Genomic DNA, 23,185 nt, shown 5'->3' on the forward strand with positions numbered 1-23,185 from the left:
GGTAGGGGAAGGGGAGTAAGGGCAAAGAAACAATTTGAGAAAATGAAAAAATGGAATTAAAGTGTTTGTAAATGGGGAGGGGAGGAGGGGGTGAAGGGAGGGTAGGGACAAGGGGAAAAAATGAGAACCAAGACTTGTCATGCAAAGGTACAAAATCCCATAATGAATGTAACTGTACTGTATACCTAGAATGTACCAATAAACTCAATTAAAGAAACTGTTCACAAAATTAATGATAGAAAATTTCCCAAATAGAGCAAAAGAACCTGACATACAGATAAGTGAGGCATATTGGACTCCAATTAGTTATGATAAAAAATTCTACACCTACACATGTAATAGTTAACATCCCAGAAACCCAACAGAAGAACAAAATACTACAAGCAGTGAGATAAAAGAAACAAATTACATACAAAGGAAAGTCCATCAGAATTACAGCAGACTTTTCAACACAAATCCTCCTGTCAAGAAGAGCCTGGAATGAGGTATTTCAAGCATTAAAAGAGACAAACTCCAAGCTAGGCTGATGTATCCTGCAAAACTGTCTTTCAAAATTGGTGGAGAAACAAGAAACTTTCAAGACAAAGATCACCTGAGAAACTTCATGAGTACCAAACCAGCACTCCAAACAATTTTTTTTAAATGTCCTATAAAAAGACAATGAAGGTCACAATTTCATGAGATCCAACAGAGAAAATCCAATAGGCTAGAATTTAAAGAGAGGGGGAGAAAAGTAAAAAAGAACCAAGAACAGGAAAGCAACCTAACAATGGTAAGTCAATACATATCAGTTATAACCATTAATGTCAATGATATCAACTCACTAATCAAAAGAAATAAACTGACAGAATGGATTAAGAAGAAAAACCCAACAATATGTTGTATACAAGACACACACCTACTTGAATAAGAAACTCATAGACTGAAAGTAAAAGGATGGAAAACAGTTTTTGATGTGACAGAAGCCTGGATAAGAAGCAGGGGTAGCTACCTTATTCGTAGGCAAAGTAAATTTCAAACCAAAACTAAGTATGAGAGACAAAGAAGTTTATTATATCCTTGTAAATCCTTGAATAATCCAAGAGGAAGCAATGAAAATCATAAATATATATTCTACAAACACTAATGCCCCCAACTATACAAAACAAATATTAAGTAACATGAAAAATCAAACAAGCATTAATACAATTGTAATGGGGGACATCAATACCACATTGTCACAAATAGACAGATCATCTAGACTAAAAATTAACAACAAAATACTAGAAGTGAACCAAGCTTTTGAACAAATGGACTTAATAGAGTTCTACAGATTGTTCCACCACACAAAATCAGAATATGCATTCTTTTCAGCTGTACTAGGGTCATTCTCCAAAGTAGACTACATACTAGCTCACACAACATGTTTAAGTAAATACAAAGAAGAAATTGAAGTTATCCCATGTATATCATCAACAATAGAGTAACTAAACTGGAGATCAATAACATAAGAAATGCCAAGAACTTCAAAAACACATGGAAATTGAATAACACTCTCCTGAACAACCAATGGGTCACATTAGAAATTAAAGTAGAAATTAGACAGTTTTTACAATTTAATGATAGTGTCACTACAGCATACATGAATCTATAGGATACAATGAAAGCAGTTTTACCTGGCAAATTCAAAGCAGTGAATAATCACACTAGGAAAACAGAGCGAGCTCAAATAAACAACCTAATGATGAATCTCAGCTTTCTAGAAAAAGAAGAGCAAGACAAACCTAAAGCTCATATAAGGGAGGAAATTATAAAGATCAGAGCAGAAATCAATGCAATTGAAATGAAGAGAATGATACCAAAAATCAATGAATTGAAGAGTTGATTTTTCAAAAGAATAAATAAAATCAATAAACCCTTAGCCAAACTTGTCAAATAAAGAAAAGGGTCAGATCCATGCAATTAGGAATAAAAAAAAAAAAGGTGAAGTCACAACAGAGCCAGTAGAAATTCAGCAGATCATCAATACCTACTTTGAGAACCTGCGCTATAATAAAATGGAAAGTACAGAACAAATGGATGGATTCCTAGATACATATGAATCACCAAATTTGAATGAAGGAGGTATACAAATTCATAACACCCCAGTTATAGTCAGTGAATTTGAAAAAAAAATTAAAAATTTACCAACAAAGAAAAGCTCAGGTCCTGATGGATTCACTGCTGAATTCTACAAGACCTTTAAAGAAGAACTGTTGCCACTACTCTTTAAATTTTGCAATGAAATTGAAAGGGAAGCAATGTTTCTACATTCATTCCTGGAAGCGAGTGTTACTTTGACTCCAAAATCAGGGAAGAGACAACCAAAGAAGAGAACTACAGACCAATCGCTTTAATGAACATAGATGCAAAAATCCTCAGTAAGATACTGGCAAACAGAATACAGAGAGTCATCAAGAAGATCACACACCCTGATCTAGTCAGATTTATCCCAGAGTTGCAAAGATGGTTCAACATACGTAAGTCAATAAATGTGATACACTATTTTAACAGAGTCAAGGTAAAAAATCATATTATCATCTCCATAGATGCAGAAAAAGCATTTGGCAAAATTTATCACAGATTCATAATTATAACCAGGCAGAAAATTGAAATAGATGGTCTTTATCTTAACTTGATCAAGGCTATCTATGAAAAACCAATAGTCAACATCATACTAAATGGTCAAATCTGAAAACCTTCTTGCTAAAATCGGGAATAGGACAAGGATGGCCACTATCACCACTCCTGTTCAATATAGTTTTGGAAACATTAGCCACAGCAATTAGACCAGAGAAACAAATAAAGGCAATAAAGCCTGGAAAGGAAAAATTTAAACTATCATTATTGCTGATGATATGATACTCTACATAGAAGACCCAGAAAACTCCACCAAAAAGACTTCTAGACTTCTGGTTAGGGGATTTAGCTTTGTGTTACTGCCACCTGCCTCATAAGTGGGAAGTCCCAAGTTTACTGCCAAGTAAAAAGACTTTTAAACTTTTGATACATTCAGTAAAGTAGCTGGATACAAGGTGAACACTCAAAAGTCAATAGCGTTCTTTTACACAAATAATAAACTCACTGAGAGTGAAATTAGGGAAATAATCCCTTTCACAATAGGATAGTATCAAAAAAATGAAATATCTAGGAATCAATCTACCAAAGAAAGCATAAGACCCCACAATTGAGAATTACAACACTCTGAAAAAAGAGATAGAAGAGGATATAAAAAAAATGGAAAGACATCCCTTGTTCCTGTATAGGAAGAAACAATATGCCAGTAAAATGCCATACTTTCAAAACCGCTATACAGATTCAACATAATCCCTACTGAAATCCTAACAGTATATTCCACAGAACTAGAGAAAACAAATCCAAAAATTCATTTGGAACCAGAAGAGACCTAAAATAGCAAAAGAATTTCTAAGCAATAGAGACATGGCAGTGGGTATCACAATCCCCAACTTGAAAATACTCCAAAACCACTCTGGTAAAAACAGCATGATACTGGCAAAAAACAGACCTGAGGATCAATGGAACAGATTAGAAGACGCAGAAAGAACTCCTGAAGTACTCAACTACCTCATCTTTGACAAAGGAGCCAACCATCCCCAGTGGAGGAAAGAGAGCCTCTTTAATAAATGGTGTTGAAAAAACTGGATTTCAACTTGTCAAAGATTAAAACTAGACACGTATCTTTCACCAAAACTAAACTAAAATCCAAGCAGATTAAAGATCTAAATATTAAAAAAGAAACACTAAACTTGCTGGAAGTTAAGCTAGGTAGAACTCTTGAAGATATTGGCATAGGAAATGACTTTCTGAATATATAGCACAGGAGCTAGCACAAAGAATCAACGATTGGGATCTCATCGTTTTAAAAAGTTTCTGCACTGCAAGAGAAATAACAAGCAGAGCTAAGAGACAACCCACAATGTGAGGGGAAAAATTTTTACCAGCTGTTCCTCAGACAAAGATCTACTATCTAGATGAAGAACTAAAAAAATCAGACCCACCCTAAATATAAAGACCCAATTAAAATGGGCATCTGAAATGAACAGACATTTCTCAGACAAAGAAGCAAAAGCAGCAAAGAAACATGATAAAATGTTCAAAGTCACTGGTCATTCAAGTGATGCAGATGAAAACAACACTGAGCTTCCACCTCACCTTAGAAAGAATGGCTGCTATTAAGAAACCAACCAATAACAATGCTGGCAGGGTTGTGGGGAAATAGGAACCCTGCTTCATTTTTAGTGGGAATATAGACTGGTTCAATCACTGTGCGAATCAATATGGAGATACCTCAAACAACTAGGATTAGAAGACCCATTTGACCCAGTTATTCCTCCACTGAGTATCTCCCCAAAATAATTAAAAAAACTATACCACAGCTAAACATACTTACCCATGTTTATAGTGGCACAGTTCATAACAGCTAAAATTTCGAAGCTGCCCAATTGCCCATCAACTGGAGGCTGGATAAAGAAGATTTTTTTAAATACAATGGAGTACTACTCAGGCATAAAGAACTACTAGAGATATTTATAGCCAAGTGGATGCACATTGAGGCCATACTCTTCAGTGAAATTGATAAGCCACACCTGGGCAAATACCAAATAGTTTCTCTGGTTTGAAAAAGTAAAAGTGTAAATAAGCAGAAAAATGTATAATTGATATTGTGTCATAGGAGGGAAGGTCTGAAAGAGTAGAGGAAGTGGGGGTAGGGGAAAGGTAAAAAGCAAAAAGAAAAATATGTGAAAAGTAAAATCATGGAAATAATGTCTTTGTAAACAGGAAAGGGTGGAGGGGGTGAAGGGAGGGCTGGAGAATAGGGAAAAATAAGAACCAAGATCTGTCATGTAAAGATACAAGATCTCAGTGATGAATGTAACTGCACTTAATACTTAAAATATATGAATAAACTTAATACAGATTTTTAAAATTTTGTTAAAATTCACAGCACCATGCTGCTATAACTCTGTGTTAGTTGAAAATCCATTACATTCATTTAATATTAGCCTTTATTTTCAGTGTTGCATACATTTTTTCATGAGGAATTAGGATTTACTTAGTTTTTCCATTCTGCCATCAGCACTCAAAGATAATATTTCACTGGGAAACCATTCTTTAGTTTTGTGTATGGTTATTGTTAGTACACAGCCATGTTCTATATCAAATACCATTGCTAAGAACTCTATTTAATTTAAACTGTGTTCACTTTTAAAAAGTAATTTCTGTAGTGATAAGACTAAGTTATAAAAAAAAAGGGGACCCAGAGGCTAGACAGGATGTTTAGTATCCTTTGACACGGCTCAGTGTCTCAGTTTTCATACATTTTTCTTGGGAAAGCCACTTAACTTTATTTATCTTTCCCCTTTTCAGCTCAGTTATATAGTTACATTTACAGCCATTTTCTCTATCAAATATCATTAATATGAACTCTATTTCAATTAAAATGAATTTCCCTACTGGAAAGAAAAATATCTGAAACAATCATATGTGTGAATGTCCTCATTGAGGGATAAAAGTCTCTGAAGATATGATATATGAGATATGTGACATATTTTAATTTCCTTCTAAAGTTCCTATTTTCTGTGCAACAGCTGTGTTGGACATTAATTAACTACATGAAATTAAATAACTACATGAAACAGAAAAAAACAAAACTGAAGAGAGTTAAAATTGTTGGATGTATTCAGTAACTGTGTCTTCTTCATAAAGGAAAATAGAAAGCTGAAATTAATGCTACAGAAAAAGTTTATTTAACATGCACGAGTGAAAAGGGAATATTGACAGAAACATTTTAGAATGATGGTCACAGAAGTGATTTTAAGCACTAGTATAAGAATTAAATTATAGATATCGGACAAACGAAATGATAAAGTTCCATTAGCTGCAGAGGTGAGCAAGACAAGGTGGGGAATATTTAGTAAGTTGATCCAAAAAAGTGAGAGCCAAAGGCTGATGTTTGGAAACGTGTTCACTGGAAACTTCTGGTGGAAAAATAAGATGGGCGGTAGAAGCTGGATCCCAAATACTGGACGGCAGTGTTTCTGTGAGCACACGATCCAAAGCCATTGTTGAAATTACCAAAAGATCCAAAGCCAGTGCTGCCATATCCAAGAGATCCAGTGTAATTTGTCTGGCAAGGACTGGAGATGAAATTATTTGGGCGGAAGCAGGATGTTTGGAAGGATCTTGTCCCAGTACAGGATGTCTGGTTGCTAATGGGCTTGAAAAAGCTCTCCTGTTGTCCACCGCAGATGGAACAGACCAGCTGGTAGGCCTTCAGAGGAATGATTACATTTGTGGGGTAGACAGAATTGCAGGCAGAAACTGTGGGCCTCCAGAAGCCTCCAAATGATTGGGAGGAGAAATTTCCAGAGCCAAAGTTGTAAGACATGTTGTCAGGACTTCTAAATTCAGCTGGGGTGCAGTTCGTGAGTATGACTGATACCTCCCCTGTTTGGTACTTATATACCCTAGAAATGGGTGTAATCGCTTGTAGTCATCTTAATTAGGCTTCAGCAAAGAACTCTTCAAAGAACTCTTACGAATGCAGACTTTTAAATGAAAGAATTTCATTAGTTTTTCAAAGGAATTGTTCACGGAAAAAGAAAAAATTGCCTATCGCAATAACCAACCGTGGGTAGAATGGAAACTACCATAATTGCATCTATATGATTGAAGCTTTATGCATTCTGTTCTGAGGATATTAGATCAAATGGACAACACTTTGAGAATTCTTTTCTGTTTAAAATTCTAACATGTACCTTGAAGGAGACAATTACATTACTGTAAGTTTAGGAACCCACCTGAACACACACAAAATAAATTCTCATTAAATTTTCCTTCTCTCAAATCTTGTACATTTTGTGAAAGGAGCCACACCGTAATTGACAGAAATGCTAAATGAGTGGCTAATAAGTTTGATTTCCTTTCCTTATAACACAAATAATTGAATTATTTTTGTGTATATTTTTAAGAATGGAATGATTGAAAGGTTGACATGTGAGTGCTTTGAAGATAACATTGTAAATCTTTACTTTGAATTCCACTTGTTTTCTTCTTTTTGTGTTTCCATGATGGGGAATCCAGTATCTTGTGCAGGCTCAGTAAGTGCTCTGACACAGAGTTTCATAGCCTGCTCCTAATTTCTTGATGAAAGTCATCATTAGGTGCAGCAAACGTACTGATAAAAATAAAACATTTAAATAAAATAAAGTATAACAACATCCTCCAAATTGGATCCTTAAAAAATATCAGCAATAAGTTCAGTAAACTTGATTACAAAATATTCTCCATAAACTTTCAGTAGTATTTGGTGGAGGATAAAACAATATGCATTTACAGAAAACATGGAAGAATAGGATCTGAAGAATCCACAGATACAGATGGGATAAATTAAAATGTGAGTGAGAAAGGGTACTAAAACAGATGGTAATGTGAAATAGAGAATGAATGCGTTTGAGATATCTGATGTGGTACATTTGTCAAGTGACGTACACATTCTTCATAAAGAGCTAAGTGGTATTTTGGGGACTCCGCTCTAAAGTTTTTCTTAGCAAACGTAAGTAGAGGTAGTGCTTGACTCTAAGAAATGACTTAAAAACACTTCAGAATTGTCAAAATTCTTAAGCTGTCCATCTCCAAATCTAATGAATGGTATAATGAAAATGAGTCAAGACTCTTGCTATGAAAAATTAAGATGATTAAGTAGAAGCTTGAAGAAAAAAAATTAAAATTACCTGCATTGGTAGATAATAAGATTTCCATCCAGGGTATGGGGAATTTTTGATGAGGAAGATGTAAATGAGACTCCAGTCAGATTCACAACTAGAGATCTTGACCAAACTCTCTTTCAAATTGTTGAATTTATGAACCTGAACATTTTAAGTTGAGGCACTGTTTTCCAGTCATGTTTCATTTGTTGGGTAACACAGTTCATCCTCTATTTCTAAAATAAACAATTCTTGTTTATTAGGGCTTTTCATTATAAATAGCAAGAAGCATTCTAGCAGTTTTCAAATCTTCCTCTTCTGTTTGTCAATAAAATATTGAACATCAACCTCCACATGAATATTTAACTCTGCTAAATTGAATTTTCTCCCTTGTTTCAATGTCATCTCTTTTATGTAAAACATCTTGCTGGCAAAATCTTCTATGAGCTCAGATATTATGTAACTATGAGCACTCTTTTCTCAAAAAAGAAAAGCACGTTTGTTCAGAGTAGAAAGAGGAAGCTTTTCTAGGACCCAAACAAATCAAACAGCGCAGAGGCCACAGCAAGATAAACCTTGGTCTCTATTTTCCCTGCAGGCATCTTCATTACCTTATTACACAGAGGTGAAGCACAGGACTTGGAATAATGAAAAAATATGATCCTCATTTTAGAAAATTTGTAACACTTGTCAGAAGCATCTGAAAGCAACTTAAGTCAAAGTAATGTATGTTGGTTTCTGAAGCAGAGGAAGCCTCCTTAAAATGGCTCCTTTGGATCAACATTTCAAGACATTCACTCTACACACTTTTTAGAACAAGGATATCTTCCAAATGCTGGGGAATTCTTCTAGTAGGAAACACTAGAGACAGGAATGAATTGTGGACTTCTGCCATGTGTTTTCTTCTCTCTATTTGTTTAGGGCTTATTCGATATGTTAGATGAATAATCTCCAACATTCCAAAGTGTCATAAAACAATTGATAGTATTTAGCTCACAGTGCAGGAAAGACGCAAAGCAAAGATAAGATTGGCTCTTAAAAATCCACATACAGTTTCAAATATCGGCACAGAAAATAAGAGAAGCTCTCAATTAATTTTTCATGAAAGTGATTTATATTGCTGACCGGTTAGAATAGAAACCTGTATATAACTTGCATACCAGGGCTGCTGCTTTCCGGGATGCTATTCACTTACTAAGTTTGCCACTTCGCAACCAAAATCAGTGTATTTTTGTTCATTTGTTTGTTTAAAAGAAGAAACTATGAATAGATCAGTTAACAACTTTACTAGCCAGATGGCAACAGTTTTGAGGCAGATTGTGAAACGGGTATCAATTATTTTTAATTAGGCAGCTTCCCTCAGCGCAGGCACTGCCTATACTCACAGCAGTTCTCTGAGTGATCTAAAGGTGGCCTCTGCTAAGGGAAGATGAATAATGGCTTTGAAGATTCAACAATATTACTTGAATTCCACGGTCACAAACATTACTGTTCTTTCCTGTTGTAAAACCACAAAAACTACATACGGATGACTATGACAATCTTTTCAATTCAATTAAAAGCAGCAAGTAACTCATTTTCATAGGTCACAGGGGTGACGCACACAAGGGAATGGGGATATAAATATTCCAGTCCAAGGAGAGACATCAAACTCATTCAGAACACCGACCTCTAAAGTCTCTTCTGTCAACATGACCTACGGCTGCTCCTCTGGAAACTTCTCCTCCCGCTCCTCTGGGGGCTGCCTGCAGTACCCAGGCTCCTCCTGTGGCTCTTCCCACCCCAGCAACCCGGTCTACACCACTCATCTGCAAGTTCCCATCACCTACCAACTGGACTGTCCTCTGTACAGCGGGTGTCAGGAGACCTCTGAGCCCGCCAGCTGCCAGAGGTCCTGTGTGGTGTCCGGCCCCTTCCAGACACCCTGCTACCGCCCGAAGATCTCCACCCTGGGCAATACCTGCCAAACAACTTTCTCAGGATCTCTGGGCTTTGGGCCCAAGGGCTTCCAGTCTTTTGGCTGTGGCTCCCCATCGTTGGGCTTTGGATCTACTGGTTTCCAGTCAGTGGTCTATGAACCCCGCACTTTCTCATCCCTAAATTGTGGATCCAACTTTTACCGCCCAACCTACTTCCCTTCTAGAAGTTTCTAGTCTACTTCTTTCCAACCTACTTGTGGATCTGGCTTCTACTAACCACACATTTCAGGAATCAGAAGTTTAAACATAATGTCTACTATCTTAAGATTAATGCTATCTTTCCATCTCTTATCTTGTCATTACATAGAAATTAATTGTTCTTCTACTTTTACCTTCATGGAGTAGGAATGATTGGAATTCCAGTAATTGAAAAAGATACTCATTGGAAACACACAAAAAAATGCTCTTTTATCCTTATATAACTAGGCAATAACTGAAGCATACTTTAAAAATGTATCTCCTAATTATTTCCACTAGTGCATTTGTATTAAGTTTTACAGTGAAATATATTATAAACTTAAATAAAACTATTACCTTACCTTTACATGTCCTGTGACTTTATTATACTTTTTTTTTTCCTTCAGAACTATTTCTAAATATCTGGCTGAGATTTTATGTATCTTGTGATTATTATTAAAAATTTAACCTAAGAAGAGTGAAAACATCTTTTTTGATTTGAAAGAAATGCTTTCATCTTTTATGTTAATTCCATGAATACCTTCACATAAAATGAAGAGCACACATTTTTAAGATAACAAATAAACTTAAAACAGAGGTACCTGTTATACAGTTGTAAGCATTACACAAAATATAAAATGGTTATAATTTATAAGAAATATTAAATAGGCTACATGACTATTTTTGAGTGAAGATTCCTCTCTTGAAATATATTAAAAATTGGAGTGTGAATACCCAGTAAGAAGTTAGGTATTAGTAGGTTTAATATGGCAAAGAATCCAGTTCCCCTAGCTTTACTGTCAGATAAAAATTTAAGTTTCCACATGAAATCTCTAACACATATAATTGTTTCTATAAATTTCAATATAATTGTTCTGCAAATTTGATGAAGTCTAATTTTTCTCTTGTTTTTCTCATTGTTTGGATACTAGCACTAGTTTGAAAGAAAAAAGAAAACTTTTCAAGTTTAATGTAAGTACTCTTCTTGTTGTAACATTCCAGGCCGTGAATAATACATGAGTATTTAGTCATGGCACAAATATTTTACAACAGGGATAACACTGTTAAAGGCTGAGATGATTTACATTTCTACTCACAGGATCACTGTAGGTCTTGATGTATTCTTTTTTGTTTCAACACCCTGTTCCATCTGGCGATAGACTAGGAATTTTACTCTTTAGTTGTAATCAGTAATCGACTGTAAATGATGACTGATTTAAGGGACTTCCACTTCACTTGTACCATGGATTCATCTAGTGGAACGGAAGATGCTTGTACAGTGAAAATATTTTAGTTTAAACCAACCTAAAGAAGAGAAACATCCCTGCTTTTATCGCTTTCCCTGTAAATACAGAACTGTCACTTTTCTTTCAAAGGCAGCATGCCGAGAGCTCACAGGTAAAACAAATTACACTCAAATACAAGGCATAAAAGAACCAGCACTTTAAACAAATGACAGTTGTGGAGGCCCATTTTCTCTAACACAGTCAACAGTGCTGTGGCCAGTTCCACCCGCAGCAAGACATGGCCCTGTTCACCAAACTACCAGTAGGTGGAGGTAGTGGGAAATCGGAGTTACTGGATAGGTGTACAAGGAATTCCGGGCATGAACGTGCCAGTTGTCTCAGAGAATAATACAAAGAATTTTCTAATTGCTTTTTCTACCGTGGTTTGGGCCTATATTGTATTGTTCTAAAAATCAATTGTTTATTTTTTCGTTTGGTAGCAATAATTTTCCTCTTTTGTAAAAAGCGATATTAACTGTGTTAAATGTGTGACTCACTACTGTATTATTCAAATAAATCTCCGTGGTCTTCCAATTAATATGAATAAACTATAATAGTACATAAGATCCTAATGAGATAATTGACAATGTGAAAAAGGAAGAAAAGGGCTAAAGGTGTAAGGGGAAAGAAAATGAGGGAAAAGAAAAAAATAAGAGAAAGTGAAAAAATGGAAATAAAGTGTTTGCAAATGGGGAGGGGAGGAGGGGTTGAAGGAAGGGCAGGGACAAGGGGAAAAAATGAGAACCAAGACCTGTCATGTAAAGGTACAAGATCCCAATGATAAACGTAACTGTACTGTATACCTAGAATGTACCAATAAACTCCACGAGGAAAAAAATATGAAAAGTGTCATTTTAAAAATGTAAAATAAAAAATTACATGTATGCTAAATTATGTTAGCAATCAATGTTCTTCCTTCCCTTGTCAATCAGGGCTTTCATTTCCATTGCTTTATTATCTTTAAGCCCTTGCTTTGACGCTTTTTAAGTCATTGTTCGTGTTGTATGATAAAGCAAAACATTTTTACAGAGCTTTCTTCTTTCACTTGCTTGAATTGTATATTCTTCGGTGATAGATCCTTTTCTCACACCCTATTCTATTTGTGCACCCATCACTTAAAGATTATTTCATGATTCTCCCTGGCTGGCCACGCTCTCCTTCAGTCTGATTCACCAAAATGGGATCTGGTTGATAGTATTAGTGAGATGACACTAAAGTTTGACAGTTTCACTGTTCTTGTTCATGTTTTTCATATTATTTTTTAAAGGGCACAATAACTACCATTTTTGGTAGTAAATCCTGATAAGCTAACCACTACTAATAATCCTAATTTAAATGAATAACATAAAATTTTCACAGCACACGGTTTCTCCATCATTTGGTATAATGGTTAATACAAATGACTGTAAAATAAATTTTGTTACCTTCTTTGGATCTCTTCCCTTAAGTCTAAATTTGTTTTTATTTTTACAATTTGTTATGCATACTACTCATGAAAAATAGCTAATGGAATTCATATAATAATAATAATAATAATAATAATAATAATAATAATAATAATATCTAGAAAACGCAGAAGACCGGAAATAAAGACCACTGTATATTAAAGATAGATAAATAAAAATTTCAGGAAAGAGAAATAAGACAAGTTTCACCTCTGAAATCAAATTCTGCTATGGTTTATAAACAATAAAAGTTTTGGAAATTTTCTAATTGTTTTTAAGCCTGTTTTTCATTATTTCTGTAAATTTCTATAGTTTATAATCTTTGTTGGTTACACAGGGATGTTGAATGTTGGCTGAAAATTGAATATCGTGCATTCTGTTGGTGGCGATCCAAGGAAAGGCTATGAAAACTTTATGTTACAACCAGCAGTGGTTGCAACCAGCCTTCCCCAAGTATTCCCCAGCACTTTTTTGACTATGTGCCTGGGTGTATCAGGGATCACACTCCATAAAAGGAGGATCCCACCCCATTCTTCCCTTGCAGAGTCTTGAGGTTGCAGAAAAAGATGTTAAAACAATGAAAGATAGAAGCTAATGAAGAAATGCTTGTTGCTGTTGAGCAGACCCAGGGGTGGACAATTATGAGTCATTCTGTTTGCTCCTATAAAGTCCCTGAAGAAGTGCATCTCAGCCACTCATTATAAAATCAACTAACAATATGGCCTTTTGTTACATTTTCCTCTTTGGTTCTTTCACCTTCTATGGTCTCATATTTGCTTCATGGGATCTTGTGCTAAATAAACCATTTCCATCTTTGAGTTTTAGTTCTGCAGCCAAATATTTGATTTTAGTTCTGCAGCCAAGTATTTGATTTTAGTTTTGCTTTAGGATCTAGATTTAGACTGAGTATCAAAACGTTTGCTCAGTCTTGCTCAGGTGTGTTGCTCGTAGCTTCATTGGACTTCTGTCTGGGGCTGGGAATTTAGCTCAGTGGTTCTGGCACCTGCCTTGCAAGCACAAGGACCGAGTTCAATCTCCAGTACTAAAAAAACCAAGCAAATGAACTTCTGCCTGAAGAAGCATCATGAGTTTCCCTCATCATAAAGTTATACACATCATAAAGCTGGTTAGTTCCATCTTAGATTGTTGTGATTCTCTGTGCAGATGTTTGGAGACGAGCTTTAAGGATACCACAGTTGTGGGGGACAGGGATTCTGGTAATTAGGTAAAACCAGTGAAGACTAAAGCATCTATCTTTAGTTTTCTCTTGACGGAAAACCTACAAGCCTCAAATTCTAGATCTTGGTAAATATCTGTCTAAGTATTCAGCTCACCTTATTTATCATATTGTGTCATTCCCATTTCTAGTGTACATATTAACAATTACTTTGTTTTCCTTTGTTTGTAGAAATGCATGTCCTTCAGTCTCAGGTAACTTTCACTATTATTGAGATAACTGTAACATACAAGTGATGCTCATAAAAGAAATTGTTACTCCTGGCAGAGAACAACCAACAGATATTTGCTCAAATCAAATGATTTCTACATTCCCCAAACCTAGATACCGAACCCCATTGATCTTGATATAAAGTTATGGCCAAGAAATAAAAATGTGTACAACATATTTAATTGCTAAATCATATAATTTTATTAGGTACAATTTTAATTTTCAATTATTTGGATGAAAATTAAACAGGAAAATGAAAGAATAAAAAGAAGAAAGAATAAAAAGATAGTAAAAGTAGTAGGAAGGAAAACAGAGGCAGTATTGAGTATATTGACCACAATACTCAGAAACACAGGCATTTAACAAGTGAATCCATAGAAGCCAGAGCCACAGGTTGGTCTGTAATGAAGAGACCGGAAGGTTCTAGAAGTCAAGAAAGATGGGCAGCAGAATCCAGATCCATAACCAAGGGAGGAGAAGCCACGAACTCCATAACCCAGGGGTCTGAAGCCACCGGAGCCACAGCCCAGTGAGTAGCAGCTCCTTGAGCCGTAGCCCAGGGAGCGGCAGCTGCGGGACCCAAAGCCCAGAGATCCAGAGTAAGTGGTCAGGCAGGGACTGCAGAGCGTGGACACCCTGGGGCGGTAGCAGGACATCTGGCAGGGCCTGGACACCACACAGGACCTCTGGCAGATGGTGGGTTCACAGCAGGTCTCCTGACAGCCACTGGAGAGAGAGGAGCCCAGCTGGTAGGTGGTGGGAGACTGGAGATGAGTGGTGTAGACCAGGTTGCTGGGGTAGGAAGAGCCACAGGAGGAGCCTGGGTACTGCAGGTAGCCCCCCGAGGAGCGGGAGGAGAAGTTTCCAGAGGAGCAGCTGTAGGTCATGTTGAGAGGAGGTGTGAGCTCGGCTGAGTATAACAGAGAAGGTTGTGATTTTGATGTCACCTGCTGGACAGGAGCCTTTATATACCCTCAGAAACAGGCGTGGTGTCCAACACTGTCATCATTGACATACTTATGCTCTGTCATTTACAAATGCTTAAAGTAATAATCTCTTCTTAATTGCAGTTGCATTCAAATAGTTTTCTACATAGTACATTTATGGGTTCTATAAATATATTGTTGCGAGAAATGCAGAGAACTCTTCCTATGTCAGAAACACTATGATTATTTTATGTTGATGCCGATTTCATCACAGCGTGGGAAGCCCTTCATAGTTCACTGCCTTATTACCTGCCTTTTCTGTTTGTCCACATTTGACTTTGCCAGTGGTATTTTTTTCCCTGAAAACTGAAGAAGATAATACCAATTTTTTCATTATAATCCACCAGTTTCTGCCTGGATAGGAGCTTCCACCCAAGCAATTCACTTTGTCACCATGCATCCTTATTCTTTAAGATTAACTTATGGTAATGTATTATGGTAGCTGCATGAAATTATTACAAGAAGCACTACAAGCACATAATGTATCTCACAATCACCTAAGAGACAAAAAAGTAGAAAGAAAAAAAAAGGTAACTGACAGAGATGTCTAGAGATTTGAAAAGGTCTTGATATGGACATAAAGAAAAGGTAACCATCAAGGGCAAAATTAAAAATTTCCTGAATTTCAAGAAGTTCAGATCATTTTTCTGTTGTAGTCTACCTTGTCCCAATGACTCCATAAACAAAACTTTGAAAAATTAGCATATTTTTGGAATTTGGATACATCTTATTTTTTTTTCTTATTGAGTTTATTGGTACATTTTAGGTATACAGTACAGTTGCATTCATCACTGGGATCTGGTACCTTTACATGACAGGTCTTCATTCTCATTTTTTTCCTCATACCCCTGCCCTCCTTTACCCCTTCCTCCCTTCCATATTTACAAACATTTTATATCCACTTTTTCATTTTCTCATATTTTTTCTTTTCCCTTATTTCCTTTCCCCTACCCTTCCCACTTCCCCTCAACCTTTAGCCCTTTTTTATTTCCTATTTCACATTGTTAATTATGCAATTTGAATCTTATCTACACTTTTAGTTTTTCACACTAGAGAAAATATTCAGTATTTACACATATGTGACTTATTTATTTCACTTAAGAGTATAAGCTAAATATGCATCCATTTTCCTATGAATGACTCTAATTTCTCATTCTTTATGGCTAAGTAGTATTCCATTTTATAGAAAAACCACATCTTGTTTATACAGGCTCCAACTGATGGGCAAATGGGCTGTTTCCAAGTTTTAGCTATTACAAACTGTGTCGCTATAAACATAGGTGTGCATATATCAGTGATATGATTCTTTTAATTCTTTTGGAAAGATACTCAGCAGAGGGATGGCTGGGTCAAATGGAACCTCTAATCCTAGTTCTTTGAGTTATCTCCATATTGATTTTCATAGTGGTTGCACCAGTCTGCACTCCCACCAACAATGGAGAAGGGGTCCTTTCTCCCCACAACCCCACCAACATTTGTTATTGGTTGATTTCTTGGTAGCAGCCATTCTTTGTGGGATGAGATGGAATCTCAGTGTATTTTCATCTACATCTCTCAAATGACCAGTGATATGGAACATTTTTTCATATATTTACTTGAAGCTTTTACTTCTTTGAGAAATGTTTGTTCATTTCAGATGCCCATTTTTGAATCGGGTCTTTATGTTTGGGGGGTCTGATTTTTTGAGTTCTTTATGTATTCTGGATAATACTCCTTTGCCTGAGAAACAGCTGGTCAATTTTTTTTCCACATTGTAAATTGTCTCTTTGCTGTGTTGGCAATTTCTCTTGCAGTGCCAAAGCTTTTTAAAAAGATGAGATCCCAGTTGTTGATTCTTTGTGCTAGTTCCCATGCTACTGAGGATTTGTTCATAAAGTCTTTTCCTATGCCAATGTCTTCAAGAGTTCTGCCTAACTTATCTTCCAGAAAATTTAGTGTCTTCTAAAAAACTATTTAGATCTTTAATCCACTTGGATTTTAGTTTAGTGCATGTGAAAGACATGGGTCTAGTTTTAATCTTTGGCAGGTTGAAATCCACTGAGAGAGAAATTGGGGAAACGATTCCTTTCACAATAGCATTCAAAAAAATGAAATATTTAGGAATCAATCTAACAGAGGAAGAAAAAAACCTCTACACTGAAAACTACAGCATTCTGAAAAAAGAGAGGGAAGAAGATATAAGAAAATTGAAAGATATCCCCTGCTCCTGGAAAGGAAGAATCAATATAGTGAAAATGGCCATACTACCAACACTGCTATACAGATTCAATGCAATGCCGATTAAAAATCCAACAGTATATTTCACAGAAGTAGAAAAAATAATCCAAAAATTCATTTGGAATCAGAAGAGACCTAGTATAGCAAAAGCCATTCTAGGCAACAGACACATGGCAGCAGGTTTAACAATTCCCAATTTGAAACTATACTACAAAGCCACTGTGATAAAAACAGCATGGCACTGGCAAACAAACAGACCTGAAGATCAGTGGAATAGATTGGAAGATACAGAAACAGCTCCAGATGTACTCAGCCACCTCATCTTTGACAAAGGAGCCAAACATCCTCACTGGAGACAAGATAGCCTCTTTAATAAATGGTGTTGGAAAAACTGGTTTTCAGCCTGCCAAAGATTAAAACTAAACCCTTATCTTTCAGCATGCACTAAACTATATTTTCTTTTTATCATTGACATTTATACTTATACCCCTTTAGGATGTGTCTAGCCTATCAAGGTGAAAGTTTCCAATGACTCCTACCTGTGTGGCCAGGTGAACCCTGTGTTTTTTTCTCTAAAGGTGTGATTTCTTGCCCTGTTCTCTTTTCCTTTGCAGAGTAGTTGAATATTTTTCTATTCTCTCTTTCTGTCTCTCCTCCAACCCCTCTCTCTGTCTCTCTGTCTCTCATCACTTTCCCATTTTCCTTTTGTCTGCTTCTTTTTCTTCCCATTTTTCTCCTTTCAAGTTTGATTTTTTTTTCCTATTTTTGTTTCTTGGTTCATTATATTTATGGTGTGTTGGTTCATTTATCTCAGGAGAAGTGTAGATTCAAAGGTGAAAAAAGTTTGAAACGTTAATCGTATTCTCAGAGCACTACCAGATGCTTCTTCACTCAGAAAATATTCCGAGGTAAAGTACAACTTAATTAAATGAAATTCAAGACCAAAGGAAGTGCATTGTTATAATTGGTGGAAACATTTTAATTTTTTATTTTTTACTAAAATCTAATGAAATAAATGTTTAAAATGTCAAATGTGTGGCGATATTAGAAAGAAAAATAATGTTGACCTTCTAGAAGAAAGAGAGAGGAGGAAAGGAGTAAATTCATCCTGTTTTTTAAGAACAGAGTTCCTGTCTCCTTATTTTGTGCCTTAGCAAGTGGCTTAGGTATCCCATTAATCATGCTGTAGACACAATTCCTTGCCCATTTTGTTTTTTGTTGTTTCAAATATAACTTGGTAAAACAATCTTGAAGACAAATATTTAAGACAAACGGGATGGTTGAGTTTGTTAGGAAAAACTGGTAAATCTATTTTTTTGTTTCTGTTTGTTTGTTTGCTTTTTTTTTTTAGTTACTCCAGTCTCCATGGCCAAGGACCTCTCTCTGAACCAGTTACCCTGAAGAGAAGACTCTTCCCTTTCCTTTGTCTCTAAGTCTCTCAATCTTGGTCTACATTGTCTTGAGATTTCCTGCCTTTGAAATAAATTCATCTCAGAGATTTCAGCATTTGTACTTTATGACATAGAACTCTATCACTCTTTGAATTGCTCAACAATAATCAAAGATGATTGTATTTCACATCAAATTTATGACTCAGGGCTGAATATCCACAGGCTCATGATCTGTCCATTTTTATGTTCCTACCAGTTATCTACAGATAGAATGATTTTAGATGTTTTTGCTGTGCATCCAGTAGAGTCTCACCCAAAATTGAAAGTTACAGTGTTTTTACCTCCCTACTTCTCATCTTCAATTTATTAGTCAACCCATTTTAACATGATAGGGATCTTGGTTTATCAATAATTTAGATTAGAACCTCACACCCTAATATTTAAAATATAAGATTCTCATTAGTCACTATATGTTAGTAGTTATTAGCCAAAAAATGATTTTTTTATTATTTACTATTAAATTAGAGAGTTTTTAAAGTCCATGCTCTCAAATATACCAAGAAAGATGTCTTTTTTTTTTCCCTAAATATTTCACAACCAATACAGAAGTACTTTTCTCCTTGTAATATAACTCTGATGTTTTCCCTGGGGACCTTTGTATTAAAATTGTATGAGGTGGGGAAATATTAAAAGTTACCCAATAAACATATCAATGAGGTATCTGAGTATGTTTTTATTCTCTAAATTATTCAAAAATGGTTGAAGGGCCGGGGATTTAGCTCAGTAGTTCTGTCATCTGCTCTGCAAGGATAAGGTCCTGAGTTCAATCCCTGGTACAAAAAATAAAAAACATGGGGACACAGTAGAAGGTATAGATATGATACAAAAACGACAGATTTAGAAAGACAGCCTGGATAGTCACAACCCCAGCATGTGAATTTGGTAAGTTTTGACAGGTGTCATCTACCATGATATATATATATATATATACACACATACATACATATATGCTAATGGAAGAGACTTAAAAATGGTTCTCCTCATGGAAACTACTTACTTATTGGAGTCATTCCTATATATTTTTAAAAATTAATAAATATTTCAAAAAATTTTATATAGTTATCAATTATACAATGCTCTGACTATTGAACTATTTGTCTTGATGTCAATAGAAAACATGTACAAATATGTATATGTGTGCATATGCAAGCATATATTTCAATACACAGCTCTCTCTATATTAACCTATATTTCTATATTTACATATAAAGGTATATACGTGTGTGTGTACATACATACATACATACATACATACAGATTCATATAAACTCACACAAAGAGAAATAACAAAGCACCACAGAGTTAAAAAGTTGCTATCTGAGACAGAAATGAAATAAAGAAATGAGCCTTCACCCTGAGCTGCAATTTCCATAAAGTTATATGGTGATTTTGAAAATGAAGAGAATTTTCAGAAACTCTAGGACCAGAGGAACAAAATTAGAAATCAGGGTCTATCAAAAGTTAGACTCTGGGAAATATCCCAAACCTTAAAGTGCCAATTCTTAGAAGTAAAATTGAATTTGTAATAGATAGCTTCTTACAAGGACTGAATCCTGGGTTTAAATTGCATCAGTTCCTCATTGGATTAAATTGATCTGAGGTACTGGTGCCTTTATTCTAGCAGCCTGTCAGAACCAAAAGTATATTATCTATAGAGGAAGGTAAAATAACACAGTTTTCCTCATAAGTAGCTATCGTTCTCTCAAAAATATAGAAGACTATATGAAGATGAGACTGAAACAGAAGAGAGCACCAGAAAATAGAATCTGCATCACAGCCCTATATAATGCAAATGACACTGGCGTACAACCACTTATCATGTGACAATGTTTCAGTCAATGACAGTGTATCTAATGGTAGTTTCGGGAGTGTACATTGCAAAGTGACCTGGTCCTATTCATTGTGTACCTTCTCACATGGAGCGAGGGTGTGATCAATCAAGAATGCATTTCTCCAAAAGTATGCCCATCATTAAATGCCACATAGCTGTACCTATCTGAGAAATTTAACAGTCGGAGAGACAAAAATGTTCTTTTCTTTGTTATTATTCTTGGTACCGGGGATCGAACTCAGGTCCTTGCATTTGCAAGGCAGTCAGTAGAACCACTGAGCTAGATCCCCAGCCCACAAACATTTTCTTTTCAAGAAATAATTACAGTGAAGAAGGAAAGATAAGATTCTGAATTTTGGTTAAAATTAAAAACAACACAGTAGAACCCCGTCGAAATTTTGAACCCTGTACAATAACAAATTTGAAAACTTTGGTGGACGAGTTTTTCACAAAGCAGTTGGCAAATCGAACAATGAGACATCAGGAAATTGTGCAATTAAAGCACAGAGAGGCAAAAAGATGAAAATAGAGAAAATATTATAAAAAGACAAGGGCTGGAGATTTGCATCAGTGGTACTGCTGCCTGCCTTGAGGGCCTGAGTTCTATCCCCAGGAACATATGTAACCTACTTGAACCTTAAAAAAGGAGTGGGGGAGAAGGGGATAGAAACAATATTTGAGGAGACTGCAATTGGAGATTTACCAGTGCTGAAGGGCATTAACTCACATGTGAAATAGTAATAAGAATATGACATAAGTGTGGACCTTAGTAGGCATTACCCCCGAACAGTTTTCTAAAGCAAGTTTTCTACAAAGATGTCCTGTTAGATTTTGGACCACAGCAGGTAGGGCCACAGGACAATAAAGTCTCCTGCAGTTTGAGCTCAGAGAAGTAAATTTTCCAGGCTGCTATACATAGACACAGGAATACAGTAGTGCCTCCTGCTTCGCATCAGATACGCTAAATCTGTAAAACCGTTTCCTTCATCACATGGGTCTTTACCACTCTGATTCTCTTCAGAATGGCCTCAATTGGTTATAACTTACAGCTGACTCAATTCCATTCTTTGCTCTCATCGGGGCGCTCTGTTCACCTAGGTTTCTCTGTAGTCCTAGGCCTCAGTATCATCAAGTTTGTCTGAGATCCTATTTTCTGCTCTCTACTGGATGTGAAACACAGTGGGTAATGGTATATAATCCCTGAATAATAATCTGGGAAAATGAGAAATAATGGTAACAAGTAACTTGAATTTTCAGTAGGATCCTCATTTAAATCCAAAAATACACTTTAAAATCACTGACAAAAAAAAAGGTAATTTAATCCGCTTTCACATTATTAAGCAAAAAAAAGTATTTTCTTCCAACATCCAGTTAAAAAACACATAAACATATGGCAAGAGGAAAAGGAGGCATTTCCTGGAAATGATACACTAAGCATTAATGTAAAATGTCAGAGCATTTCTAGCTTAGGAGTAATTCATTGGCTTTGGGTATAACAAGAAAATTATAGCATCTATGAGTACAATATGTAGAAACCTATTCGAAAGCAATTACAAACATTACTTTGTTACACCTTTTTAAATGAGGGAATATAAGTATGAGAGAACGACCACACCTATTCCTCAGAGTATATAAATGCCCTTCTCCAGAGGTAACATTTAAACCCAGAACCTTCTCAGTTACACTCAGCCGAGCTCACACCTCCTCTCAACATGACCTACAGCTGCTCCTCTGGAAACTTCTCCTCCCGCTCCTTGGGGGGCTACCTGCAGTACCCAGGCTCCTCCTGTGGCTCTTGCTACCCCAGCAACCTGGTCTACACCACTCATCTCCAGTCTCCCACCACCTACCAGCTGGGCTCCTCTCTCTCCAGTGGCTGTCAGGAGACCTGCTGTGAACCCACCATCTGCCAGAGGTCCTGTGTGGTGTCCAGGCCCTGCCAGATGTCCTGCTACCGCCCCAGGGTGTCCACGCTCTGCAGTCCCTGCCTGACCACTTACTCTGGATCTCTGGGCTTTGGGTCCAGCAGCTGCCGCTCCCTGGGCTATGGCTCAAGGAGCTACTACTCACTGGGCTGTGGCTCCGGTGGCTTCAGACCCCTGGGTTATGGAATCTGTAGCTTTCCAACCCTGAATTATGGGTCCAGTTTCCGTAACCCAATCTGTTTTCCCTCAAGGAGTTTCTGTTCTTCTTGTTACTGACGGTATCATTAGATCTGTCATTTATTGAATAATCTGTTGATTCACCAAAGCTATTTAGAAAATGAAGATTTTGTGTTAGGATAATCCATGAATTTCATCTATTGAGAAATATCCACAAATTCTTGAAAATTTGCCCTTCTTTCCTTTATAGCCCTTAAATTCTACCTGATACATTGATTCTGTAAACTACAAAATTAAATGAATTTCTCCTCCAAATTAGATAATCAAGCAATTTTATTTTAATAAATTCTTCATTCTGCTGTTGAAATATGGTGTTAATGTTGTTATTTACAACTAATGTATTGATGCAGTTGGTTTTGTCATTGCTTCTGATTGTGGTTTTGGGAATGCTCAGATAGTTGTACATGTACACTAAATTTGTCTGGGTTTTAGGTATCTTTCCCTCTTAAAGCAAGTTTC

The 23,185-nt window shown here is 36.2% G+C and overlaps 4 protein-coding genes across 4 annotated transcripts; 2 read left to right on the forward strand and 2 right to left on the reverse strand.

Annotated features, from left to right (window-relative positions):
- Nucleotides 1-6,004: 6,004 nt before the first annotated feature.
- Nucleotides 6,005-6,427, reverse strand: LOC104851501 (keratin-associated protein 15-1). The gene has a single exon (XM_010608703.1). It carries the CDS (start codon nt 6,425-6,427, stop codon nt 6,005-6,007), a length of 423 nt encoding a protein of 140 aa, XP_010607005.1.
- A 3,009-nt stretch (nt 6,428-9,436) lies between these two features.
- LOC104851499 (keratin-associated protein 14) lies at nt 9,437-9,898 on the forward strand. Its single transcript, XM_010608702.3, has one exon. The coding sequence runs from the start codon at nt 9,437-9,439 to the stop codon at nt 9,896-9,898; it is 462 nt and encodes a 153-aa protein (XP_010607004.3).
- A 4,540-nt stretch (nt 9,899-14,438) lies between these two features.
- On the reverse strand, nt 14,439-14,987 carry LOC104851429 (keratin-associated protein 13-1). Its single transcript, XM_010608595.2, has one exon. The coding sequence runs from the start codon at nt 14,964-14,966 to the stop codon at nt 14,439-14,441; it is 528 nt and encodes a 175-aa protein (XP_010606897.1). The 5' UTR covers nt 14,967-14,987.
- A 7,256-nt stretch (nt 14,988-22,243) lies between these two features.
- Nucleotides 22,244-22,765, forward strand: LOC104851498 (keratin-associated protein 13-1-like). Its single transcript, XM_019205167.1, has one exon. The coding sequence runs from the start codon at nt 22,277-22,279 to the stop codon at nt 22,763-22,765; it is 489 nt and encodes a 162-aa protein (XP_019060712.1). The 5' UTR covers nt 22,244-22,276.
- Nucleotides 22,766-23,185: the final 420 nt, after the last annotated feature.

This window comes from Fukomys damarensis, unplaced genomic scaffold (assembly GCF_012274545.1).
Source record: "Fukomys damarensis isolate Sample0158 unplaced genomic scaffold, DMR_v1.0_HiC HiC_scaffold_24, whole genome shotgun sequence".
Lineage (NCBI taxonomy): Eukaryota > Metazoa > Chordata > Mammalia > Rodentia > Bathyergidae > Fukomys > Fukomys damarensis.